Raw genomic sequence first — 26,670 nt, 5'->3', positions numbered from 1 at the left:
AGAGCCTGCCCTGGAGGACGCGTTTTCACCCCTTCTCAGGACCGGGACCCCCGCCCCCTCCCCACCCTCAGGTCATGGGCTGTACCCCAGAAACCTGTCATTCACAAGTGTCCCTAGCAATCAAAACCAGAAAACCCTGCTGTGCGCAGAAGCGGCCCTCATGGTTCTGGTCATCCCAGGGGCTCTAGACTCCTACAAGTGTAGTGTTTCCCAAAGAAGCCCCCCACCCTGGTGAGAGAAAGGCAGGACCTAGTGTTCCAGAGGGACATTCTCTGCCACAGAGCAAGAGAAGACCAGGACGTGGAATCAAGACGGGTGGGCCCCCTGCACCTGGGAGACCTGCTCCAGGCTGCAGCCTATCCAGGACAGCCCATGTTAACACAAACCAGAGGCAAGTAGCTGCCAGCGGATCTGCAGGTGGGATGACTTTAATGGGGGTTAGGTGTGGGGGCCCCCCGCCAGTGCTGGGGCCACTCCCCTAGCTTTCATGGACCTATCGATCCACTTGAGGAAGTTGGTGACCTTGGTGTAGATCCCATACTTCCCCTTCCGAGCACATCCTTCTCCCCAGCTGACAATGCCAGTGACAAAGTAGGTGTCCTTGAATCGGGTGACATGGGGGCCCCCGCTGTCCCCCTGACAGGCGTCTTCGGGCTTCGAGTCATAGCCGGCACAGAACATGTTCTGGGTGATGCTGAAACTGCTGGACAGCTTGCACGTGTTCCTGTCCACATACGGCACCTCCATCATCTTGAGGGTGGTGGACAGGCGGCCCTTCTCGTGGGTTTTCCCGAAGCCGCTTACAATGCCTGTCTTCTGCGTCATGAGTGTGGACTCGGCCCAGTCCTTCTGCGGCAGGCAGGCGGGCGCCACGTTCATGCGGAAGGTGATGGGCGTCTTCAGCTTGATGACCGCGATGTCAAAGTCGTATGTCTCCCTGACAAACTTGTTGTGCTTGATGATCATTTCCACCTCGTGTGCCGCCTCATTGCCCTCCTCCTTGTCTGTGTCCCGTTCACCTGCAACAGGTGGTGTTTGTAGGAAAAAATGGGATATGGTCATAGAAAATCTAAAAAAACAAGGAAAGCATAACAAGGTCAACAAAAACAGCCTTTGGTGTCAGCCCAGGGCAGCCACCAGGCGCACTTGATCGCTGTGAACAGCAGGTCAGGCTGACATTCCCTGAGCCTGCGATGAAGCAGGGGCGCCCGCTCTGACCCCACGGCCGCCGGCATGAACTGGGATGTGCTGAGGGTCAATTCTCAGACGGAGAATGAAAATGCAAATTCAAAATGTCTCATTGATATTTTTACAATTGATTACACATTGAAATAATAGTATTTTGGCTATATTGGATGAAGCTATATTACTAAAATTAATTTCATCTGTAAACTTAAAAAATGTATCATGGAAAATTTAATGTAACTAGAAAACTAAAGATCACATGTGTGGTTGTACTTGTGGCTTGTGCTGGTGAAGGACAAACGACAAGACGTGACAGGCTGTGCTCCGTGCCCAGACTGTTGAAGAGGAGCTCTGGAAGCCTACCTGGAGGAAGGGACACTGAGAGGAGCCTTGTGGCACTAGGGAAGACCACCCCTCACCTCTGCCCCTCAGGGTTCCTGGGTGTCAACTACCAGTTCCAAGCTGGCAGCTCTGAAAATAAGGAAGTGACAGAGGGCACTGCAGGGCCTCGGAGGAGCTGAGGCACCACTTACCTACCCTCACCGTGAATTTCTTGGCTTGCTGGAGACAGTGAGCTGCAGTGAGGATGTAGTACTCGCTCAGGATGGTACCTCCGCAAAACCCCTCATTCTCCTCATTGATGAGCAGAGCCTGCAGGGAGCACAGCCCATCCACCAGGTTGGGTCTGACATCTGAGGAGAGGAGCAGGAGAGCCTTCCTCCCCGCCTCCCAGCCTGGATCAGCAGCACCGCCCCCCTGCCCCCCCCGGCCCCCCCCACCTGGAGTGTGCATGTCTCCAGCCAGGAACCTGCAGACTCCTGAGTGTCCCACGGCCATTCTGCCACCACGGCCTCTGAGACCTTGCTGTCGTGGGGCTTGCGGTGGCCACGGCCACAGCCCCTTCCCAGCCATGCCCTCCCCACCCCCCTCCGCCGCCACCACTGGCTGGATGCTGGGGGTTTGGGCAGCTCCTTTGCACAGAGCAGTGCTCCAACGGACTCAGCAGACATTTGTTGAGGCCCCACTGCCTGCCCAGTGCTAGCACCCGGGGAGGCTTCTGCCCCGGGGCCACAGACCCCCAGAGCCATCCCAGCACTCTCGGCAATGTTAGGCACAGAAACGCGATTTTCAGTGTGAAAACCTTTGCTACGTGGCTGTGAACTCTAGCGCAGACCAGGCAGGCCAGTCTGGTGTTTGGGGTGGTAGCTCAGCCGTGGACAGGTCTCAGAAACCCCCACCCAAGGGCAATGTCCTCCGGATCCATGTAGCTCCCCCTGCCGGTGACCGTCTTCTCCCCGCCAGGCCCTGAGAGGGAGGGAGGGAGCCCTGGCCTGGGAGCACCGGCAGCCCAGCCCGGCAGGCACCGCCCCTTCCCCCAAAGTGTCAGGTTGGCAAATCTCCTCAAGAGTCCCACACCTCACAAGCGGGAGTTGCTGGCTAGGGGTGTGCCCCGGCCAGTGGAGCAAGGAAGAGCTCTTGCAGACCTCCAGGACTCACAGCTGTGCCGTGGACTTTCTGGGCACGATTTATCAACGCTTAACCAGCTTGGGTGACCAGTGGGGGACAGTCGGTCTCCCCAAGGCCTGGACCCTAACTCTTCCTCCTAAACACAGAAGCCAGACCCCTGCTGGGTTGGGCTGGGCTGGGCTGAGTAGCAGGAGTCAGGAGCCCTCTGGACAGGATCCCGTCACACAGCCTGGGGCCAGGGGGAGCTTGTCCTGCCCGCCCTGGCGGGGCTGCGTGTTCTCCCATGGGGCCAGGTCAGTGCCACTGGGGTGGCTGGGGTGGGCTCTGCCCTTCCCACATCGAGGCGTGTACACATCAGGGGAGAGATCTGCTGATCTCACAACTACACTTGACGCTCGGGGCCATGTCGGACCCACACTGTTCTCCCTGAATGTGTGCTGCAGGCAAGGTGACCACACGCTGAGCTCCTCCCCGGGCTCCCAGTATTTTAGACAAATGCATGCCCCTTGAGGAGCCACGAGCAAGACAGGTGGAGGTCATTCCTCATTCCTACAGGTTGTCGGTGGCTCTGGGGCTTTTGCTGGCGGAGAAGCAAAGTTAGGATTCCAGATAACACAGAGGACACCCAGTTACATTTGAGTCAAGTATAGAACAAACAATTTTTAGTATAAATGTGTCCTATGTGGTCTTTGAGACATACTTTAATGATTGTTCCTCGTTTATCTGAGATGCAGAAATCCTGTGTTGTTATTTGCTAAATCTGTCCTAGTCCAAACCAACAACCAAAGAGTGGTTTTTACCTTGGCAAACACATGGATATGCTCTTCTTCCAATCACTACCTGCCTTGTCAGGATTTATATGTTTGGTAAAAAAATGTTTTACCAAATCAGAGCTAAAGCTAGGGGAGTATCTCCGGCCTGCCAGTGGTCAGAAGAGCAGCTGAGGGCCCTACACAGCCTGGGGCCTGCAGCCTGAGCTGTAGTGGTCTGTCTGTCCCTTACAGGCAGCAGACAGGGAGGGATGGGACCCCTGTCTCACCTCAGGCAGCATCCTCCCTGGGGCCAGCGGGTAGCCCCACTGCCGGCGCCACCCAGGCCCGCTCAACAGTCACCTGCCAGGGACACTCGCCATCTCTGCAGTCCTGGCCACCCACGATCCGGACCAGGCCACTTGCATCCTCGTCGGGGTCAGAGGTTGTCTGGTTGAAAGGCAGCAGGAACATGGTGCTCTGGGTGGGAGACAGGTCTCCGGGGTCATACTCCTCCAGCATGCCGGCCTCTTCCTCTGCGTCTGGGGGAGCCTCGCTGCTGGGGGCAGTCTCGGTGGCCCTCTTCCTGCGTCCCACAGTGGTTTTCCCACAGGGGAAAGGCTCTGAGAGAACACAGGCTGGCTTCAGCCACCCAAGACCCTCCCTGTCCTGCACACAGAACTCTCATCTGACCCAAAGGGGGAAGGTGGGGAAGAGGCAGCCACGTGGGGGTGGCAGAGGGGACCCCTGAGAGCTCTGGGTTACATGACGACGGAGGACAGGCCCACTGTCTGGGGCACCTGAGACTCTGCACCCAACCCAAGCTATTGGTCAGGCAGGGGCAGGCTTGGGGGCGGGGCAGACGAGTGAAGAGAGAGGACTAGCTTCTGGGTGGGCCCCACGGTGGGGCCAAAGTCAGAGGTCAGGCAGGAGCAGTGAGGGCAGGAGCTCTTTCCCCGGAGACCCAGCCCCTCACTAGGCCAGACCATCCCAGAGCCTCCAGGCCACTCAGGGCCTGGCTTTCATCTCAGGAAAGGAAACTCAGGGTCTGCCTATGGCTCAGGTCAGGATTCCAGGGTCCTGGGATCAAATCCTGCCTGGGGCTCCCTGCTCAGGTAGGGATCTACTCCTCCCTCTCCCTCTGCCACTCCCCCCGCTAGTGCTCGCTGTCTCTCCCTCTCTCAAATAAATAAAATCTTTAAATTAAAAGAAAGAAGAAGAAAGAAGAAAGAAAGAAGAAAGAAAGAAGAAAGAAAGAAAGAAAAAAGAAAGAAAAGAAAGAAAGAAAGAAGAAGAAAGAAAGAAAGAAAGAAAGAAAGAAGAAAGAAAGAAAGAAAGAGAGAGACAAACACTAAAGCCCATCACTTGGGGCCTGTATGACTTAACCATTCTTGGGAGTCCCTGGTTCCCCTTCTGGCTCCTGTACCCTCCTCCCGGCAAGTCCATGGCCCTAGTAGTTGGACCTGTGCTGCTCTGCACCTGTTCCAACTCCCAGCCTTCCAGGGCAACAGGACGTGCCATGGTCACAACCACATCATGGGTGTCCAGACAGGCTCTGTGCAGCATGGCCCCTGTGCCACCCTGCACCCTGACGTCATCACCTGCACCCGGGGAGTCAAGCAATGTCGCTGGCTCCATTTCTCAGACAGTTCCCAGAGACTGTGGGTCTGTTCCCAAACCTTGTGGCCCACCCAGGACGTTGGCCAGCGTGCCTACTCTGGCCAGGGAGCCTGTGGGGTGGCACCATGTGCCGCCTACCTGTGGAGATGCAGGATTTGCCATTGTCGCCGAGGACATACCCGCTGGCACAGGAGCACACCACGGAGCTCTGCTCCTCCCTGCAGAACTGGTCACAGTCCCCGTTATCGACGCTGCAGAGTTTCCGCGTGGCTGCAGGACAGGCCAGAGAAACCAAGGCTGTGTCTAGCTGGGAGGAAGGATGGCAACACCAGGGGCCCGTGTACCTACCTGCCAACCCCACCATGGGGCCCCCAGCAGGAGCGAAGGGCCTGAGCTGCGTGCCTAGTGTGCACCACAGGCTGTCCGGCCGAGGAAGGGCCTCAGACAGAGCTGAGTGGCCACCCCAGCCAGGCCCTTCCCCCCGAGATAAAGGGGCTAGATGCATCTGGGACTATTTGGGTTTTGATGACAAAATAATTACAGTGATATCAACTTTAGTGTGACTTTATAAACCAGGCATGATGGCTCCAGGCTGAGGCAGCTCTGGGCTCTGGGCAGAACCATGTGGAATGGATAGGCCCGTCGAGGATAGTCTCAAAGGAATCCAGGCTAAGACCGCATTCCACGCGTTATAAAGTAAGTAACATGAGAAAAGGGCGAATCTTTCTCCTTGGGGGCCACTGGCCTGATACAAATCAAATCTTTATTACAAAAATTAATCACTGTAATAGGAAAACTCTCTGACATTTCCATGTAGAATTAGTTAAGTGTACCACATTTTTATAACTGGACCATCCTGGACATTTGGAATGGACACTCGCTTTTCGCAGATGTGAGTGGAGGGTAGTGATTGCAAGCCTCAGCTGGGACCATGGGGAATCAGCGCCACCCCAGGGGAGTGGGTGCTCTGGGCTCTGGGTTACGGGGTCTGTGCTCCACGCATGTACACTAGCCTCTCGCAGGAGCGGAGAGGTTCAGATTGTAGGACACACTTGGCTGTCAATGAACCGCTCTGGTGCCCCTACGATGCCACCACGTGAACCTCAGCAAGGAGCCCCAGCCTGTTTCCCAAGAGCTGTGGCTTCTCCCCTTGTTCCTGACCCGGAAAGAGGCACTCACACAATTCACAGTTTTTGCCCTCGTATCCTTCTGGACAGATGCACGAGTACTCCAGGAGGCCGTCTTTGCACTGGCCCTGGTTCTGGCAAGGGCTGCTCTCACACTGGTCACCATCTACAGAGACAGGGTTCCACTGAGCTTGCAGGCAGCTCCCACTAGCAGGCAAACGGCCTTGCTGTGTTGATCTTGGCACATGCCATTCAGATAACTTGAATAAACCTGAATTCTTCCTGTCTCCCTGTAAACACATCTCCCACCTGGACTTCATTTTACCCCCATGTTCTGTGGCTCTGTGTACATGATGCCCTTATCTAACTGGGCCATTGATAAGCTCTCCTGTTTCTGCCGAGACACTGGACCATGTGTATTCAGCAGAGTGAGGAGCCTAGGGCTGGTGACTGGGGCTCCTCCCTCTGCTTGTGCTCTCTCTCTCTCTCTCTCTCTCTCTCTCTCATTCCCTCTCACTCTCTCAAATAAATAAATAAAATGAAATTAAAATTATCAGAGTTTGGTACCCCTCAAGTAAGAGTGAACTAATTAAGTCTACACCTACGTAACAAAACTAGAATTAGCAAAAGTTTCAAAAAATGATCTCATCATAACTATTATGGAAATACTCAGAGAGGAAAAGTCTTAGTTGAGTAAGAAATAAATGGGATTGGAAAGGAAATTCTAGAAGAATTTTCAAAATGCAAATACAGTCTCTCCCTGTTTCAGTGTCTGAATGAACCCCACTCGATATTAAGATAGAAAGCATCTCACCTTTGTATTTATTCCAGAATTCCAACTAAAAGGGAAAAGAAGAGTTTAAAATACATTAGGGAAAACACAGCCATTTCACAAAGCACCACAACCTATTCTCTCAGGCTGAGCGAACAGAGCAAAGGCCTTTTCTGGTAATAAATTGCACTAGAACGCCTGGTTGAGAGGGGATTTTCAGATCTGCGGGATCTGTACAGGTGGACTTTGGTCACCTTAGATGCACAATCTCTGTTGAATGTTGAAAATTTATTTTCAAGTAAATCACGGAGGACTGGATTATACCAGAAATGGTTTGCTCTGCTGGCTGCCCCCAAGCCGATCAGTGAATGGTTTTGAGTTGAGATATCTGGGTCAAAGCTTCATTAAGGGATCAGGTGCTTGGTGAATAATCATGTTCAACTGAAGAAATGGTTATTGGTGATTAGGTTAAAACAGGGCACCAAAGACCTATATTATACAAGAAATTGTTCATAGTCTTAATTGTTTTTGCAGTGTTCAGTAGCTTGAACCGTGTGCCACCAGACTGTGGTCTTCCCGGGAATAGGGTCGGAACAGATGTGAGGAAGGTTGGCAGGGAGAGGAGACCACATTGGCTCTGGGCAGCATCCTCAGGAGAGCTGGAAAAGGCATGACAGCCACTGTGGGGATGTAGCTGAGGTCCAAGTGGTGTGCCCACAAGGCAAGGCCAGCCCAGGACTGCAGGCAGCATCCGGATGCTGAGAGAGGCACATGGGCCACCTTTTCCCTCGCAACCTCTCCACCGTCCTGGGCGCCCAGGGAAGCTAAAGATGTGTTCGTTTCCACCTTCCAGGTGGAATCAACCCGGTGCCACCTTGATTTGGACATGCGGCTCCAGGACTGTGAATGTGAATTTGCTACAGAAGCCTCTGGAACCTCATATACTGTCTCTTTAAAATTTCACTAAAGAAAGCATCACACAGCAAAAACGACTATTTTGTACAGTTCTGTGAAATTCAGCAAATGCCCAGGTTTGTACAACCCCCACCACAGCTGAGACACAGGGCAGCTCCTGCCCTCCAACACTCGCAGCTCATGGCAGCTGCAACCCCGGAGCCACACATCTGCTCTTCGTCTGGGCTGCGACTTCTGAGTGTGTTGTGCAAACAGACTCGCGCCTTGCACAACCCAACCCTTCATCGGGCACGATGCTGTCGAAGCTCACTTGGGCTGCTATGCACACCAGCAGCTTGTCTCGTGGCTGAGTAGAACGCTGCGGCAGCTGGTTTAGCCAGCGCGCAAGCAAGGACACGTGAGTCACTGCTACTTTGGGACGACTGTAACTAGAGTTGCTGTAGATAATCATGCCCAAGTTACCATGTGAACAGGTTTTCACTTCCCTTGGTGAGCTCTCGGGAATGGGGTCACGGGGTCCGACGGCAACATCTTCCTGATGCGGCTTCCGACTGAGCATCCAGCCTGCAGGTGTGTTGGGGTGTCTCGCGGTGGCAGGCTGCAGTCCGCGCTCCCATCGTGGCCCAGGATGTCGCATGTCTGCTGCAAGCACTTCCCATCTGTGCGTCTGTACCCCCTTGTGAAGTGTCCGTTCACATCTGCTTGTATCCAGTTGGTTATTGATGTAGTTCCGTTGAGTTGTGCGAGTCCTTTATGTATTCTGAACACAAATCCTGTGTCAGGTATGTGGTCGGCAAGTGTCTTTCCAGGTCATAGCTTATAGTTTTATTCTTCAATATTTTTCACAGAGCAAATCTTAAATTTTGAGTAAGTCCAATTTGCCTGTTTTCTCTTTCATGGGTTGAGGTTTTGGTGTCATGTCTAAGAAATCTTGCCTAACTCCATGTCATGACACTTCTCCCTGAAGTTTTATGTTTTACCTTTAGGTCTATGATCCGTGTTGAGTTAACTTTTGTACAGCGGTCAGGTTTAGGTCAAACATGTATGGACATGGGCAGCTATCCCAGTTCTGTCATTTGCAAAAGACAATTCTTCCTTCGTTGAGTTGTTTGTGAACCTTTGTCAGATATTGATTGGCCGTATTTTTGTGGGTCCATTTACTGACTTTCTAGTCTGTCCCACTGATTTACGTATCTTTCCTTTCCCAAAACAGGGAATGTTTTTGCAGTTACTGTAGCTTTGCAGGGAGTCTTTCAGTCATGTACTATGATTCCTCTTCTTTCTCAAACTTCTTTCAGTTATTCTAATTTCTTTGCCTTTCCACATTTCCGAATTCAGAATCAGCTTGTCTCTATCTGATGGAATGTTTACTGGCAAAGGAGTAAATGCACAGGTACCGCTCCTCAGGTGCCACATGTCAGATGTGGTGGCGGACATAGATTCGGGCAAAGACTGCCAGCCTCCGTATCCTCAGGTGTGGTCAGCCCGCAGAGGTGCTACTGAGGCCGTCAATATTTTTTTTACATGAACACTTTATGTATTAGAGTTGGTTTAACAAAATCTCCAAAGGCCTCACGACCCTCCTACCGATGGGACCATGCCCCTCCCTCAGTGCCCCCCAGCCCCATGGGGACTCCCATCTCCCCACCCTGCACATCTGTGGAGGGGGCCCGGGGCTGCTGTACTCTGCCCCCTGAGGGACTCGGGCCAGCCTCCACCTGGGGCTGTGCCTGCTACGGGGCCTGTACACCAGCCCTTACCGTTTTGGTTGTGTCCTCAAAGACCTCGCGGGCTTCCTCAAAGGAACACATCTCCTCCATACATTCTCTTTCCAGGTTGCCTTTTTTCATCTCCTCCAAAAACGAATTGGCCCTGCGGACGCGCCCCAGGACGCTGCTGGCACGTTCCGGGCTGAGAAACACTGGCAGACAGGCAGGGACATGTCACTCGGGAGGCCTCAATGGCTGGCCTGCTCCCCACCACCACCCCTGCAGGATCTGCTCACCTCCACTCTGCAGGAGGCCTCCCTTCTTTGTGCCCACCTCCCTCTCGACCCCATGCATGACCAGGCCACCAGTGGCTTTCTGTGTGCCCATCCTGCCATCCGGTAGCTCCCTGCATGTCCCATGCAACTACACCAGCTGCCAAGCCATCCCTCACCTCTCCCTGCACCTCTCCCTGCTCCCTGCTGCTGTTGCCCTGGCCCCCACCTGCGCCCAGCCCACCACGCTTCTGGGGCTTCACGCACGGTCATGGGGAACGGTGGTGCCCTTCTTAGCACGCTTTATCAAGTCCCAGGACACACACACACACACACACACACAGAAAACAGCACTTAGAGGAAACAGTACTTATCACCACATTTTCTACTCAGTTTCTGTTCTATTTCATTCACAAATCACTGAATTGGGAAAAGTTTTCCATTAGCAATAATCGTGCCTCGGATAAACCTCATTGGCTATGATACTGCCACTGAGCAAAGCTGCAAACCACTGAATAGATCAGAGACTCAAAGAAGTCCTGACCTGCCGCCCCCCCCCCCCCCGCCGAGATATCTTGGATCAGAGGGCCTCGGGCTGTGTCCTGTGCTGAATCCCTCGCGTGCTCCCCTCTGCCGAGGACTCTTCCCCGCACTCTGTGCCCTCACAGAGCCTCCCCCCACCCATCAGGACCTACGTCCTGAGTTCCGTCCTCCCCTTTCCACAGGGCAGGCAGCACCCCCACGTGCAAACCCAGAGCCTGCTGGGGACAGGCAGCGGAGCTTCAGATGGCTCGTTTACCTACTGCTTAGTGTTGGCAAATGGGGGTCACCAGCCGAGTACTTCCGAGTTGTCTTAGCGCCGAGGCTGGCAGGTGCTCAGTAAATGTTAGCTTCACCCCCGCCTCACAGTGCTTTCCCTTCCAAGGCCACATGTCTTTTAGTGACATCGCTGTCACCCCCATGACACTGTGGGCACCCCCATCCCCCCAGAGGTCTGGCCTGCGGTGGAATACAAGGGCCCCCCACCTGCAGCTCCGAAGTTCTCTCCCTCACCCCACTTCTCACCACCTCCTCATTCCCCACACAGTGCCCCCTGCCTGCCCCTCTGCCTCAGGCTTCCCCTGCAACAGGGGCACAGACAGCCTCCAGGCCCCCACCTGCCCCCTCCTGCCCCTTCCTGCCCCCTACTGCACTCTCCCACTCCCACTCCCCCATGTGGCTTCACCTCTTTCTGAGCCCCTTCCCCCTGCCAAGCCAGCCTGAGGGTGTAGGCACCAACTTCTATCTTGTCTTTCCAGCATGACGCTCCTCTCTGCCTGTGACCCCCCGGCCTCCCCAGCCTGCTTTGGCGGTGGAGGGGCACCTCCTTCTGTCTCTCTGTCCGCGAGCTTCTGTGTGTGACCGCTGCTCTGCTGTCCAGCTCCCCAGCTGCAGGGAGGGAGGCTCACCTGGCCCCGAGCTACTCTTGGCTGAGGCCTCCAGGCCCAGTCATGTCACAGCAGGGGGTGGGCACCCACCTTCCCCCTACGGAGACTTGGGGGCCTGGCCCTGATCCCCAGAGTTCCTCCTCCTCCTTGGGCGCCACCTCCACAGTGTGCCAGGCGACGGGCACTTACCACTGCCCCCCAGCAGCGGGAGGCAGGCCAGGGAAGCGCTGAGCAGGACCAGGCACAGTGGGCCCGCCATGGTGTGGCCAAGGACAGGGTGTCCGTCCTGCTGTGACAGGTCTCGGGGGCAAGGTTCAGTCACCCTGGCTCCAGGCAACCAGTTGTCTTTCTCTTATCACCGCCTCCTGATTGGAGCCTGGGCCACGAGGGGGCCAGGGACAGGTGACCATGCGAGGGCACGGCCACCCTGCTGCAGCGGCTCTGGGGAGGTGCCGGCGTCAAGAGGGGTTCAGGGGTTTACGAGACAATAAAAACCTCATCCCAGGTTTCCAGGATCCCGTTTGCTGTCATCCTGTCCTTATGTCCACGATGACAGTCAGGGGTCATTTCCCCATCTTTTCTCCAGATTTAGTGTTGGTTCACGCCATCTGAGGTGCATGTGGGTTCCCCCACCCCCACAGTTCAGTGGTCCTAAGAGGCAGGGTGAGTACCATAGGTGTCTGCATGCACTTCTGGGAGGCCCGTGCCAGCCCAGGACCAGGCAGCCTGAGGTCAGGACATGCCCACCCGTCCCCCAGCCCTGGCGCTAAGCTACGGAAGTACCTCTGATGGGGGATTCGCCTTGCACACCCTCCTGGGGTGGGGGCCTCGCAGTGAGGCTGTCACACAAAGGCCAGTCTGGGAGAAGAGGTGAGGACAGCCCACCCCATGGCCCGTCCGCAGTCCCTAAGGGCAGGGACGTATGGAGGGCACCTGGCCTGTGTGCCGCCTGCAGAATGCAGGAGGCTCATCTGCTTGGCTTTCACCCCAAGAGGTACTCCCCCACTCTCCCCACTGGGGCCGCGTCCCCTCTGGAAACATGGCAGCACCAGGAAAAGCTCAGGTCTGTGCTGGTGGAAAGCAGCACCCCCATGGCGATCAGGCCAGGGAGGGAGGGGTGCTAGCCAGGTGCCAAGGCCCCTGGGAGGGGAGGAGACAGACCCAGTGACACAGCGACACTGCACTGTGCACCATAGCACCTGCTACGTAGCCCTGACACATCGTGCATGTGGCCAGCAACGATGGACGCCCACAGTCACTGGGACATAAGCCTCGTGTGTCTGCTTGTTCGCTGCCCTGTCTCCAGCACAACAGGTGCTCAGCAAACCCCAACAGACTGAAGGAGTCCGAGATGTCCCTGTCGGCTCGTACTCTGGGTGCTGGGCCAGGCCTGGTCTTCTTTTTTTTTTTTTTTGTTTTTGTTTTTTGCAGGCCTGGTCTTCTGCAGGGTGTATAGTGTTCTATGCAGGGCCCAGCCCTTGGGGCCAGTCAGGATGGGTAATGTTGTCTCTGGTGTGTCCAGCATGTGAGGGAGACTGGATCCTTGGTGAGCCCCTCCTATCCCCAGCCCCTGGGGGTGGGAGATGATGTGAGGACATGCGCAGAAAGAGGGAGGTGATCCGTAGCGGTCAGCGCAAGGGCACGTCAGGTGTGTTAGACTTTAGAGACCATTCCGACGTTGCCGGGCACCCATGCCATGGCAGCTCTGTGGAGCAAGGGCCTGCATCTCCTCCTGTGACTTGGGAAATCGAGGCAGAGCCAGAAACCCCAGGGCCCTTTCTAACCCTGTTTGTGTCTGGGTGTCTGTCTTCAATCCATACTCCCCTTTTCTTTCCAGGCAGAGGGGTGAGTCCTCCTGTCGGTGGAGGACTCCAGAGGCTGGCACACCAGCCTCACCTGCAGAGCCCTGACTCTACGGAGCCCTCCTAGGAGCCTCATTTTACGTGCTCAGGACCCACCCTTGTGACCAGCATCAAGGATCTGGTTTCGTAGACAAGGAGCCAGGGCATAGAGTGGAGAAGCAGCTTGGCCAAGAGTGGGAGGGGGAACCCATCTAGCACAACGTCATGCGGGACACCCTCGTGCTAAGCCCTGGGCGGGTGGCAGGCTGGGCAGGCATCAGCCTCTTGTGTAAAGGCCCAGATGGCAAACACACCTGCCTCAGGGGCAGAAGGTCTCTATCCTCACGGCTCTGTGCTGCGGTTCTGAGCAGCCAAGGATGCCAAGTAGGGACTGAGCACATCCCAGTAACACCTTGACAAAAATAGATGACAGACACAGTGGCCGTAGCCTGTGGCCCCTGGTCCACTCTACATTGGACTTGTCTTGACTCTTCGGCCCTGTGAATCCCGGCGCCCAAATGCAGCAGTGTTGAGCACTGTTGGCACTCCAGGCATGGGGCGGCCAGGCGCCGTGCCCCCAAGCGTGTCCTGAGACGGGGTGAGGTGCCTACAGGGTGTGTTCTTACCTACCGAGCCGTGTCAGCTGCCCCCTCGGACAGCATGTTTCTCACTCCTCCGTGGCCTAGGTGACTTCAGGCTGAGGGGGCTCCCCAGTCACTGGGGAGCTTGATAAAAATGTCACTCCCTGGGTCCTTCCCCTGATCCCGCACATGTGACAGGACCAGGGAACCGGGCAGCTCTGGGGCAGGGGTGCCCTGGGCCTCTCGCTGAGGACCATCATCAACCAGGGCCTCAGTTAGGGGGAGAACACCCAGTTCTATAAGCTTTGGAGAACCCGTCAGTGCGATCCAGAAGGAGGAAGGCAGATCTCAGGGGCGCTGTGGGCCTGAGAGAAAGACTGGCTCCAGGACGAGTGTTAGGGCCTCAGCAGGGTGAGCGTGGATATGGCACAGTGGCAGGCAGCACCGACATGTGCACAGGAGGTGCGCCAGTAGAGGGGGGCAGGTGGCAAAGGTCGTCTGGAGTGACAGCCTCCTGTTTTATGGGAAAAGCTACATATACAGAAAGATCTTGAAGGATAGCCAGCCAAGCAAATGGGTGGTGCTTCCAGTGTGTGTGAGATGAACAAGAGAGGAAGGCACGAACGCAAAGGTGGCTCTCGGAAAACAATGCTGCCCTTCCCCAGCCTGGTTGCGTCTGTCCCCAGACACATCTGTCCCTGTCCCCCACCTCCCACGTCCTGCTCAGCCTGCTTTGTGCCCCCTCATGCCCCAAGAAGTGCAGGGGTGTTTCTGGACGTGAGGACGGGACAGGCAGCAGCTTTATTCTGGGCCAGCAGTGGCCCTGGGGCTAGGGCAGTGGGGCCCGGAGGAGGCCTCTCAAGGTATGGCTGGAGACCATGAGCTGGCGCAGCCACTTGATGTACTGGGAGACCCTGGTGTACACTCCAAAGTAGCCTTCGGCCGCACAGCCCTCCCCCCAGCTGACGACACCTGTCAGGTACCATGTGCCCTGGAACTTCGTGGCATGCGGGCCCCCGCTGTCCCCCTGGCAGGCGTCCTTGCTCCCGTCCAGGTAGCCGGCACAGAACATATTCTCAGTGATGGCGGGGGAGCCACTTCTCCTGCGGGACTGCTCCTGGCAGTCCTGGGTCATCACCCGAGGCACGTCGATGGCCATGAGCTGGAGGGCCGTGGCGCCCCTGTCAAGCAGCTGGCCCCAGCCGCTGACAGTTGAGAAGCGGATGAAGGCCAGCGTCCTCTCAGAGAAGGTCTTCTCGGGCAGACACAGAGGCACCACATGGTCGGTGTAGGCCACGGGTGTGCGCAGGTGCAGCAGGGCGATGTCATGGTTCGTCTTGAGGGGAATGTACTTATCGGGGACGATGACCTGGGCCACATGCCGCTCCTGCTCATCACCGTCGTCCTCACTGAGGTCATGCTCACCTGCAGGGGACTTGCACTGCTCACCCCATGCCCCGCAGCCTCCCTTTGGGGCCTTAGGGGCCCTGTGTCCAGCCCCAGGCTGGCGGGAGCAGTGCCCCAGGCAGCCACCACTGGGCTCCGGCTGGAGTGTGAGTCAGGGTGAGTCTGGGGTGCTGAGGGTGAGTGAGGAGGAATGCTTAGCTCCCCCAGTCCATCCCAGACCCTCCCAGGGGTGCTCAGCATCCTGTTGCCTACTGGGCAGAGGTGCCCACCATGGCCCACACACCCCTGGGGCCTCGGGCCCAAGTGAGACAGGGGCATAGAGCATCACCCCCGTGACTTTATGTGATGGGAAAGAGGCTGGGGGAGCATGGCCACAGGGGGACCTGGGGCACTGGGGTCTACCCAGATGCTGCCCCATTTCTCTTTTTGGAGAAGCTTATCCAGTTGTGGAAATTGATAAATTGATGGAGGGACCACGAGACCTACCCAGCACCACCGTCAGGTTTTTCCAGTTCTTGATTCTTTCGAAGCAGTGAGCTGCAGAGACGACCCAGGCAGTGTCGATCAGGGTGCCCCCACACAGCAGCTTCCCATCCACCTTCACTGCCGCCTGGCAGGGCACAACAGATGCAGGTCCCAGTGCTGTCACCCTGGGGACTCACCTTTCCCCTGTAGCTAGCGATGGCCACAGAGAGCTCACAGACGCTGGGCTGACTACAGGGTACACGCCCAGCATCACCACCCAAGCTGGACCCCACACTCCTGGTCTGAGAGGCTGGCCAAGCGTGGTGCTCTGGGGCTCGTGGAAGGGGAGGTATGGAACGGAAGCAGGGTGCCCTCCGTCAATGCTTCCTTCTCTTCCCAAAAGCAAGGAGGATGCTGAGTAGGTCCCGAGTGAGGCTTGTGGTTTTCCCTGCAGTGGTTTGCCCACAGTGGATGGAAGGAGCTGGAGTCCCTAGCCAGCTGGTCTGCAGACGGGGAGGGACTGAAGGGCCAGAGAGAGGCAGGTCACTACATGTGATGGTGAGGCTGATCAACCAGGGAGGAAAGAGCCCGGATGCAGGGTCAGTGTGCCAGAGTCCTTGTATCCTGAGCATGAACAGCAGGACCCAGGGTGCTGGGGACATCCCCCTTCCTCACCCAAGCTAGCATCTACTGGGCCTTTTGGAGAAAGGTCTTCCTGTGTGGGTAAGGACAGGTGCTTGCGGCTCAGCGCCTCACCCTGATCTGTTACAGGCAGACTGTCAGGCTCCCGGAAATGCATCTGGGCCTGGCTGACCATGGCTTGTGCTGCAGCCATGAAGGTGGTCTGGGGTGGCTCTTACTGCTGAATCTGAGTCTGAGTTTCAGTGGGCCTCAGTTTCCTGACTGGTAACATGGGTGAGGTGGCCCTCTGTCTTGGGGGTGGGGTAAGTGGTCCTGAGAGGGGAGATCCTGGTGCACATGTGGGCATGAGTGCTGGCTGTGCTCCCCCCAGACAGCCCTCCCAGAGGCTCTCTTCTTTACCCACAGAAACCTGCCCTCATCACCTCTCCCCTGCTCACAGAAGTACTGCCTAGGCCGGGCACCCTGGTGAACAGGCCAATCCCATTTGGGGGGACTGAACACCAAAATGCAGGGTTCTGGCAGGCTGGGGAGTGTGGCCTGGACCACACAGGCTGCCCGCAGGCCGCCACTGCCTACCCCCACCTGTGCGAGGTGGGAAGGGGCGGGGTTGGGGGGCAGGCTCCTTCTGCTGCTCTGCAAGGGGTCCCTGAACCCAAGGTCAGGCCACCAGTGACCAGTGAGCCTCCAGCCTCCCCTACAAGGTTCTCATACATTCAACACTCTCAGTGGTTTAACTCCAGTGTCCCCACAGGAAGGGTCTGGGGGTCGCTGGGCCAGGCTCAGACACCTGTGTGTGCACATCCCGCTCCTGTGAGATGTAGCTTTATGCCCAGTGCGTCTGGGGGGGCTGATCCTCTCTGCATTTCCAACAGGGACCAGGCTCATGGGCGGCCCCCCACCCTGGCCATGCGGGGACAGCCTCCCCTGCCCACAAGATGACATGTTACACAACAAGGAACTGTTTCCAGAGGCAGATGGTGATGGGGCTGGGACTGGGGCTGGGTTCAGACCCTGCCTCTGCCATCCGTCACCAATGGCCTCATGTCCCTCATCAGTGGATGGGAGTGAGGCCGGCAGCCCTGAGGAAGAGGTGGGAGATGAGAGCTGAGCTGACATCTAGATGGACGGAGGGAAGCAGGCCGGTGGGAGCTGAAGAATGAGGAGGACGTGCCTTGTGCCAGCAGGGAACCCTTGAGGCCAGGGTCCTGCAGCTGACTGCCCACCATCCCTTTGGGGCCTTACCTGCCAGGGGCACTCCCCTTTGGGGCACACTTTGCCACCCACAATTCGGCCTTGGGGGTTGCTGCCAATTCTCTTCTCCAGAACAGGTATTTTTCCACACGGATATTCCACTGTAGGAAAAAGTCACAGGACCATGGTGTTCATGCCCAACGAGAGCTTGTGAGGGGTGAGTTCCATGGGCCGCAGCAGGGCAGGGCCACCCGTTCAGGAGCTGCTCCTGCAGGAACAGAGGGGTCCTTCCCTCTTGAAACTGGGCTCTGCTCACTTTCCCAGGGGACTGACACTTGTCCACAGACTGACCAGCCCTCGGACAATGGCACCGCCATCCTGAGCAAACTCGGAACTTTGATTTCCCCAGGAAAGCCCCTGGGCTGGAGGAGAGACCATGCAGAAGCAGCATCAGGACGTCAGGCTCTAGCCAGGGTGGGGTCGTCCAGACCTGGACTCCAGACCATGTTGCGGTCAGTGCCGACCCTGGGTGCGGCCCTGTGGCTCCCATCAGAGGGGCCGGTGGTGGGCGGAAAGGGCCTCCCTCTGCTCCTCTGGGGCTGCTTTGCACAGGCTGGTGGCTCCAGACCCTCCAGGGAGCTGCTCCCAGGGCTCTGTCCATGCCTGCTGCCATTGTGGCTTGTTTCCAAGCGGGCACAGATGTAGTACATGCTCAGTAGTGTAGTACATGCTCACCCTTCTTGTCTCTCACAAGATGGCCATGGCTGTGCAGGAATAGGTGGCTGCTCCTTGGGAATGAAGCAAAACACAGACCCTGGGGCTGGCCCCCAAGGACCCGTTACCTATGGGCATGCAGGACACTCCATCGTCTTGGAGCGTGTACCCCTCGTGGCACCAGCAGGAACGCCTGGCCTCTGCGTGGTCACTGCAGTACTGCTGACAGCCTCCATTCTCATTCATACAGATCAGCTGGTCCTTCTTATCTGAGGACGGGAAGGGGACAGCCTGAGAGGGACCTCTGTCGGTCAGGGAGAACCAGCCCTCCTTCTGCACAATAGTGGTGCTTAGGGGCTGGCACAGAGACAGCCAGGTACCAGCTGTCAAACCGCTGAGGTTTGATCCAGAAGGGTGACCTGGGGTCGTGTGTGGGCCCACGTCTGAAGAGCTTAGCCCACTGAGATGTAGGAGTGCCAATGGGGCCTCCATGCCCCCCTCCCAGCAACTGGCGGGAGCTGTGGAGGGCCAGGGAAAGTAAAAGTTCCCTGGGGACAGTACAAGTGTCCACTGCAGTTAGAGGCCTGCTGGCAAGAGTCCAGGCAGATGGACCACAGCCAGGGCCCTGGTGCCCCAGTGAGCTGGCCGGGGCTGCCTGCAGCTCCGACAGATGGAGATGAGGAATGTTCATCCTGACTCTGCAGGGCAGTGCTACAGTGTAGAGACAGGGTTAGCTCACTGTGCAGTCCAGGACCCCAGCAGGAATGCCTGGCCTGGAAGAGAGTTCGTACCAGGGCTCCTGAGCATCATGTTTCTGGGGGATTCACACCACGGGTCCTGAACATCATGATCCTGGGGCATTCACACCAGGACTGCTGAGCATCATGGTCCTGGAGGACTCATACCAGGGCTCCTGAGCAGTAAAGGTCCAGGGGTATTCATACCAGGACTCCAGAGCACTATGATCCCGAAGGACTCACACCAGGGGTCCAGAGCATCATGGTCCTGGAGGACTCACACCAGAGCTCCTGAGCAGTAAAGGTCTGGGAGGATTCACACCAGGACTGCTGAACATCTTGGTCCTGGGAGAGTCACACCAGGACTGCTGAGCATCATGGTTCTGGGGGAGTCACACCAGGACTGCTGAGCATCATGGTCCTATGGGAGTCACACCAGGACTGCTGAGCATCATGCTCCTGGGGGACTCACACCAGGACTGCTGAGCATAAAAGGCCAGGCAAAGATTCCAGTCCCAGGAATTCCTGGCAGGAAGCCTCTTCTCTTAGCCTTGCCTTTCCTCTCCCTGGCCTCTGGTTTTCTTAGAGCAGAAGGTGGCCATGGCCCAGAAGAACTCTTTGGATGTACATTGTGTGATAAAGGATTGAATTCACCCAAAGTGCTCCTAGGAGATGATGTCCATACTCTCGCTGATTAAGGTGCACACTTTTAATGTAATCTGCCTGATAAGAATGCTGTTTCCTTGGGGGCCTTTGGCTATACTGGATGGTCTAACCATGTGATTCATGGTGGGGGCTTGGGCCACATGGTGTCACCTTAACCTCTGGAGGGGCTGGAGACTAAGCCATGTGACTACTTGACTGAGCCCAATACAATCTCTGGACACAGAGGATCATTGTACTTCCTGGGGTGGTGGTGATACTTCCTAAGTCTTGTCACACATTGCTCTTGGAGAACGGAAGACTGTCCACAAGGGTCCACTGGGAGAGGATTGGGAAGCTCACACTGACCCTCAGCTGGCTTTATTCTGTATCCTTCCACTGTAATAAGCTATAACTTTGAGCACATCCGCCTTGAGAGAGCTCTACGAGTCCCTGCAGCAGAATAGTGACACTGAGATGGTCTGAGGGACTCTTGAAATTTGCAATACTTTAACATTCGAAAGGTCAAAAAAACACCTCACACTTTTGTAATAGAGGGAAGGGAAGATATAGTTTTCCCAGCTGTCTTGACTGGAAGCTGGGTAGTCATGCAGAGCCCTCACTGCGCTCTCTCCAGGTGTATCCGAATCCCCCAGCACTGGGAACTCAAGGGTTTTGTATTTCCCAGAAGTGGACAGGAGGTGATCAAGTTTGAGAATTAGCACCTTAGGGAACCCCGGGTGGCTCAGCGGTTTAGCTCCGCCTTTGGCCCAGGGCGTGATCCTGGAGACCCGGGATCGAGTCCCACATCGGGCTCCCTGCATGGATGGAGCCTGCTTCTCCCTCTGCCTGTGTCCCTGCCTTTCTCTCTGTGTCTCTATGAATAAATAAATTAAAATCTTTTTTAAAAAAATAACCTCTCTTAAAAAAAGAGAGAGAGAGAGAGAGAGAGAATTAGCATCTTAGAACCTCAAACCTAAGACTCTCAGGTTGGCAGGGGCTTTCTCAGCCACAGAGCCCAATTTCCCACCGGGGCCGAGGCCCAGCTGGCATCTGACCAGGCCGTGCCCATCAGCCTGCTGGGGCTCTGTCTGCCAACCATGGGGTTCCTCACTTGTCTCACAGTTCCGGCCCTGGAAGTCATCGGGGCAGAAGCAGATGTAGGACTGGAGCTGGTCCTCACAGGAGCCTCCGTTCTGGCATGGATTCGAGGCGCACTGGTCCCCATCTGTGGAGGGACTCAGTGTTAGTATGCTGTGGAGAAGGCTGGGGGGTGGGATCAAATGGGCTGTTTACCGACTCACCTTTGTAAGAAATCCAGAATTGCCTCTGAGGGAACAAAGAGGAAGCAGTATGAGATATGTGTTTGCCAGCAGCAAATATGGACGGTGTCCACAGAATGGACTTGGGAGCAGGCATGAACTGTGGGGGCTGGGGGGCTTCCAACCTGGGCCCTTTGAGATAGGCCCTGGAAGCCAGACTTTTCCTTTGGAGATGAGGTGAGTTCATCCAGGGGGAGGAAGTTATTTTCCTAATCCTATCCCCTCTACCCCAGATCACTAAGGTCATCAGAGGTCACAAATTTCCCTCTCACAATTCAGAATTCACAAGAGTTGTGAATGCCCCAACTCTGCCACCTCTAAGATGTGAACTTAGGATAAGGCATACGTGCTCTCTGGGGATAAGGGAGTCATCTATACACGTGTGTGACAGGAGGACTAGGCAGTAATGGATACAAAGGCATTTTATGATTGCAAAGGGCTCTGATGAAATTGATTCTTGAGGAATCTTCTGGCCAGGCAAACTGAACCCCTGCAGAATCACTGTGAGAATAAAATGAGACCTGTGGGAAATGCTTTGAAAAACCAAGTAGTGAGCAAATGCAGCGAGTGACCATCCTCAATGCCTCAAATAGCAAATAGCCTCACTTCCTGTTGAGCATGAAGCATGTCCTGTGTGTGTAAGGTGCGTCCCGTGAGTGTGAGGTGTGTGTCCCGTGTGAGGTGAGTGTGGAGTGTCTTGTGAGTGTGAGGTGAGTATCTTGTGAGGATGAGGTGAGTGTCACATGAGCGTGAGGTGCGTGTCCTATGTGAGCTGTGTGTCCCGTGAGTGTGATGTGTGTGTGTGTGTCTCATGAGTTTGAGGCATCTCGTGAGTGTGAGGCTTGTACCACATGAGCGTGAGGTGAGTGTCCTGTATGAGACATCCTGTGAGAGGATGTATGGTTTTGTCTCCTCACAACCTGAGGGGCACTCCCGTTGGAGGAGTTGAAGGTGTGGCATCACTTGGACATTCCACTCAGAATGTGAGAAGAGCACGGAGACCACTCTGCGCATTAGGCCTCGTGCGTGTGGAGGCCACCATGGCTTCCCGAGTGTCTCCTCGCATAAGTTGCCCTGAGGAGGCACCTGCAGGTGGGCACTGCTGGGAAAGGCCGGCCCAGGCCCGTCTCTCGGAGGTCGGCTCCATCAGCTGTGCCTCCTAGAAGTACGGACAGCCATTTGGGGACCGGGGACCTTCCCCGGGAAGGCAAGGGACACACTGAATGTGCCTTTCACACTGCGTTTGTGAGGTGGGGTTGGGGTGCCCCGTGCGGCAGAGGGGATGCGTGCTGCGGGGGCAGCTGCCTGCAGAGTGAAGCCGGCCCTCAGGGAGAGGCCCTGGAGGGCCGTGCCTGCCTGGAGTCGCCTATGTCCGAGCTGGCTGCTGGGCCGTCCGCGTCACAGAGGCAGCGGAGGGGTCCCCGAAGGCTGGCCGCCCAGCCACAAACCTGGGGAACTCACCGTCCTGTCCACGTCCTGGAAGATCTCCCGGGCCTCCTCAAAGGAGCACTGCTCCTCCAGGCACTCTCTCTCCAGGGAGCCGGCCCGCAGCTCCTCTAGGAACGAGTTGGCGCGCCTTTGCCGGTGCAGGACACCCTGGGCTTCCTCCTGGGTGAGGAAGACTTGGGGGGGGTCCCCGTGAGCACTGACACCCCCTGTGCCACATCCTGCTGAGTCACCGCACTCAGGGCTTCGTTCAGCCAGCGACAGTGGCTCGGCACGAGCCTTGTGTGTGAGCTGGGGAAAGGCCTGCCTGTCGTTGCAGCTGAACCCGCTCAGGCTCCTGGGCCTGGCGGCCTGGTTCCCAGGAACACCCCCTGCGAGCAGAGCTGGCCCACAACGCTTAACAAGATGTAATATTAAGTGAGGTGAGAAGATCCCAGATCACACATACTGTAAATAAAAGTAAATGTGCACCTACGTATGCAAATGCAACTTATTGAAAGAAGGTACGTAGAAAATTATCTTTGGGGATGGAAAGTTAATGTTTCAAAATGTGTACGATCAACTTTTAGAGCCTCAGCATCCCCGCACCTGGGACATTGTGTGGGGAGCAGGGGTGAAATGTGCAGGGGGTCTGCTCCCAATGGAGGGAGGGGCTGTGGGAGAGTGGGAGGGGGCGGTAGGGAAGGGGCCTTGTGTCCCTTGCCTGCCCCAGGCTGTCCTCCCTGGTGCTCTCGGCGCCAGAGCTGCAGCACATCCTATGGGGGCTCCCTCCCCCAGCCTCCCCAGCCCCTTGCTCTACTTCTATATGGCCCACCACCTCTTGGAGACACGGAGGTGCTCACGAAGACTCCAGTACCCTCTGTAAGCTAAGGCCACTGGGGACCCCTGCTTGGGCCCAGCACAGGCTCCTGGTCATCCTCTCTTGGTTGGAGGAGACTGTGGCCAGCGACTGCCCTGATGTGCCTGTCTGGCTGCGGGGACCTTCCTGGGTCCTGCTCCCAGGACTCCCTCCCCACTCCTTTGCTGCCAGCCCTTGAGGTGTGATATCCTTCAGGTCTGGGTTTTCTGCTCTAAGGAAGCTCGGAGTCCACCTCCCCACTTCCGCTTCAGCTGTCCCTCCAACCACCAGAAGCTCCAGGTGTCCCGGAGCCCCAGGGCTGTGCAGGCCACTGCCCTGCACACTGAGTGACCCACATGCACAGCCACCACATGGGCCTGGCTTCCCCGCCTCTCCCCACCGGCTGGCTCTTCCCTTCCCCCTCCCGTCTTGGGGAATGGCTCTGCTCATCCCAGGAGAATTCGACTTCTGGAGGGCCCTGCCCTGAGCCCTGTGCCCCTGCGCCCCCAGCTCATGACCCTGGCTTGTGTGTCCTCCGGGCCCCAGTCCAGGCCCCAGCCTGCTCCCTCCTGCCAGCCTCTAGCAGGTAGCTTGCATGAAGAGAGGGTGGGTGGTTAGAGTTCCCCTAAGGCCACCTTGGAGGACAAGTAATGGGACCAGTTTGAACTCCTTGAGTTTGAGGTTTCATCAGGACACACAGGCAGACATGTGGACAGGTGCCAGAGAGGAGGACACTGAGATTGGTGACACCCTCCGGAGGCCGAGAAAGCCCATGGAGCCCCGGGGGGCACGACTGCACCCCTGGGGACAGCTGTGCAGTGAGTGGCTGGGCAGCCAGAGAGGCCAGGCCTGGGAACAAAGCTGGGACTGAGAGGCAGAAACAAGTGGGATACTGAGCCCCAGAAGTGAGTGCAGCCTGGAGGTTTCCTGCATGGCAGGGAGGTCCAGGACCTCCAGCAGGTGGGGTGGCTTCAGGGAGGGGCTGGGGTGGCCCCCAGGCCCAAGGATGACAGGGACCACCTCTCTTTTACGGTGACAATGTTTCTGTGTGCGAATTTCTGGGGAGCCTGTCTGGTTGGGAAGGAGAGGTTGAGGAAGGGGTGGGGGTGGAGGTGGGGGGGTTGGGGGAGCCCAGAGAAGACTGTCTACCCCTGCCACCCTCGAAGTGCAGCAGAAGTGTACCAGGAAGCCCTCGGGGAACCAGCAGGGAACTTGTGGAAGTCTGGCAGGGGTGTGTGGGGGGGAACCCAACAAGCACTGTCTTCCTGCTCAGGAAGGACAAAGGTGCCCTGCCTCCCCCAAGGGTGGTGCTGTCCTATGGGCCCCTGCAGGAGTCAGTGGGTGCCCCATCTGCTCCCACGCAAGCCGCTGGCGGGGGACAGTGCTGCCACCTGGGCCATCCCACGGTTCTGAAGTCTCAGTGGACACTGCCAGTGAAGCACGTCCCTCTGTCCCTCTTCCTCCCTACTTTCCCCTCAGTGCCTGCTGGTGGAGCAGAGCCACCCAGGGTCCCCACCCCGTCTCCGGCACTGGAAGAAGCAGGAGGGCTGGGCAGGAGGGGAGCATCCCACCCTGCACCCCTGAACCCTGGGTCTGCTTGCTGATCCCATGGAAGTTCCCGGTGTGTCTGCCACGTGTCTACCACGCAGGGGGGCTGTGGGAGCCGTGGATGTCAGCAGCCCGGCAGCCCTTCCCCAGGGTTTACAGGGAACCCTCCCCCTGACATACCTGCAGCCAGAGACCCCTGCAGGCCCAGTAGGAAGCAGAGGAGGGCCAGCTCACCTGCCCAGGCAACCATGGTGAGACTCATGGTGTCACCGGTCTATTGACATTCCAGGTATGTGGGGCGGGGGGGGGGGGGGGGGGAGGGGGGGGTCAAAGTCCTGGCCTTCTAGTGGGCAGAGGGGTGGGGGAGGGAGGACTGGCTTCTCAAGCCCAAGGGGCGGGGCAATGCCAGATCCCTGCGGGAAGCCACCAACCCCCTCTCCCAGCCCCAGAGCTGTGTCTGTGAAGCAGAGGCTCCTGCCCCAAACATCTGTGTCGGGACCTGTATCTGGCAAGTGCACCTCAAATGCAGTTGAGAACTCTGAGGTCCTCAGGACTTAGGATGGCAGTTGGACACAGAACTAAAGTGACAATGGGGTGAGGAGAGAGGATCTTGGGTGTGGATGTGAATATTCTCAAGAGAGCCACAGGGGAGACCTAGGCAGGGCCTCCTTGCCCAGGGCCTGGCTTTCTGGGTGAGCCGGAAGCCTCATGGGGGTGACTGGGAGTAGGGGCACATGCCCCAAGCTGAGCCTCCCTCTGTGTCCTTCCAGGCATCCTGGGCCCAGGTCACAACCCTCAAGGACCCATGGTCCAGGGTTGCCAGGCATGGCGGGCTTTCTCAGGGTACGAGGCTTCCGCTCTGACCTGGGTGGTTCCAAATACCCCTGGCACCATAGGTTACCCCAACAAGACTCTCCTGGGTGTCCTGCCTCTAGCAGGCCTGGGTTTGACCCTCTGCAAACTGGTGGAGGCTGGGGAGGCCAGCTCTGCTCATCTCTGGCCTGGGAGCCACACAGCCTGGCTGCTTCCCACAGCGTCCCAGCTCTACTTCCCAAGTGGAAGAATTAGTACCCGGGGGAGAACATGTTTTGTGGATCGGTTCTGGAATTTCTAATTGTTACCCTTGGTAGCTGTTTGGGAATTTGTCCTTGGTGGGAGGTGGGCTCCTGTTTCTGCAGGTATCTGCATGTGGCCTTCTTGGGGTTCCCTAGGGCGCCATGGATGTAGCTGCAGCTCTGGAATCAGACTCTGGGCACCACAGCTCCATTTGCTCCCATCCAGGGTACAAGTGGCTCATTCTTGAGCCCCCATTCTTGCGTTGGGCTGGTATGGCCTCCGAGAGGTGGTGGGAGCCCTGCCCTCAAAGGCTGTAGGCAGTGGGTGGGCAGAGTGCCCCAGGCACACTCCCTGGGTCTTGGACGGAGCTCAGGGCTTTCCCAGACTCCCGGGGGCCCCTCCTCTGGGGCTGGGGTGACTGAGGGCTGCATGCAGTGGGGCTTACACCACCAGGAATCTGTCCTCACCAGGGTCCTTGAGCACAGCCTTGCTCTCTCTGGAGGCTCTGGGGGAGGACCTGCCGGCCCCTTCCAGCTGGGGGCTCTGGAGGGCCTTGCTGTCTGTCCTCTGCCTGCAGACCCACCACCTGGCCTTCCAGCTGTGTGCATGTGTCAACGGGTTGGCAAAGCAAGATTTCCATGCTCCGACCAGCCTCTGTGACCCCTTGCTTCTGTGGGTCACACTCCCCTCCTGGGGGTCGCAGTGCCCCTTCCACCCCTAGACCCCTCCTGCTTCAGAAGGCATCACTTGTACTCTTATCCAACATGGCGATTTCACGTGTTTAGTTACCTTTACATGGTTGACACAACATGCGTGTTATTTTATTTCCATCATCTGACAAAGGGAAGCATATGGGATGTAACGTGGGTCATGCTCACCGCTTGCCTCATTTCTAAGGGGAGCTCACAGTGCCGCGCATTGGTGAGCATGACAAACCCGCGGTGCTGGGGCCCTGAGATGGAGGAATTCTGAGCTCTTACAGAGGAAGGCAGACAGC

The 26,670-nt window shown here is 56.9% G+C and overlaps 2 protein-coding genes and 1 pseudogene across 8 annotated transcripts; all 3 read right to left on the bottom strand.

Moving 5' to 3' along the window:
- Positions 1-412: 412 nt before the first annotated feature.
- On the bottom strand, positions 413-11,565 carry F10 (coagulation factor X). Of its 4 annotated transcripts, none has more exons than XM_055335632.1 (8): positions 11,433-11,565; positions 9,596-9,756; positions 6,963-6,987; positions 6,201-6,314; positions 5,160-5,291; positions 3,765-4,024; positions 1,719-1,836; positions 413-1,019 (listed from the first exon to the last, which is right to left on the bottom strand). In XM_055335632.1, the coding sequence occupies exons 1-8, from the start codon at positions 11,500-11,502 to the stop codon at positions 439-441; spliced, it is 1,461 nt and encodes a 486-aa protein (XP_055191607.1). In that variant the 5' UTR covers positions 11,503-11,565; the 3' UTR covers positions 413-438. The 4 variants fall into 4 exon arrangements, with proteins under 4 accessions (XP_055191607.1, XP_055191608.1, XP_055191606.1 ...); XM_055335633.1 differs by having other exon boundaries at positions 11,334-11,452; XM_055335631.1 differs by lacking the exon at positions 11,433-11,565 and adding an exon at positions 11,042-11,166.
- LOC129516695 (U4 spliceosomal RNA) lies at positions 10,216-10,319 on the bottom strand (annotated as a pseudogene).
- Positions 11,566-14,443: 2,878 nt separating the features above from the next.
- F7 (coagulation factor VII) lies at positions 14,444-24,906 on the bottom strand. 4 transcript variants are annotated; one of them, XM_055335647.1, is made up of 8 exons: positions 24,798-24,906; positions 22,247-22,407; positions 20,768-20,792; positions 20,578-20,691; positions 18,213-18,353; positions 17,422-17,531; positions 15,559-15,682; positions 14,444-15,090 (listed from the first exon to the last, which is right to left on the bottom strand). In XM_055335647.1, exons 1-8 carry the CDS (start codon positions 24,877-24,879, stop codon positions 14,495-14,497), a joined length of 1,353 nt encoding a protein of 450 aa, XP_055191622.1. In that variant the 5' UTR covers positions 24,880-24,906; the 3' UTR covers positions 14,444-14,494. The 4 variants fall into 4 exon arrangements, with proteins under 4 accessions (XP_055191622.1, XP_055191623.1, XP_055191621.1 ...); XM_055335648.1 differs by having other exon boundaries at positions 22,247-22,452; positions 24,852-24,899; XM_055335646.1 differs by having other exon boundaries at positions 22,247-22,440; positions 24,798-24,898.
- Between the last annotated feature and the right edge of the window lie 1,764 nt (positions 24,907-26,670).

This window comes from Nyctereutes procyonoides, unplaced genomic scaffold, assembly GCF_905146905.1.
Source record: "Nyctereutes procyonoides isolate TBG_1078 unplaced genomic scaffold, NYPRO_anot_genome, whole genome shotgun sequence".
NCBI classification, from domain to species: domain Eukaryota; kingdom Metazoa; phylum Chordata; class Mammalia; order Carnivora; family Canidae; genus Nyctereutes; species Nyctereutes procyonoides.
The sequence above is the reverse complement of the archived record's forward strand: the minus strand, read 5'-3'. Positions and strand labels throughout refer to the sequence as shown.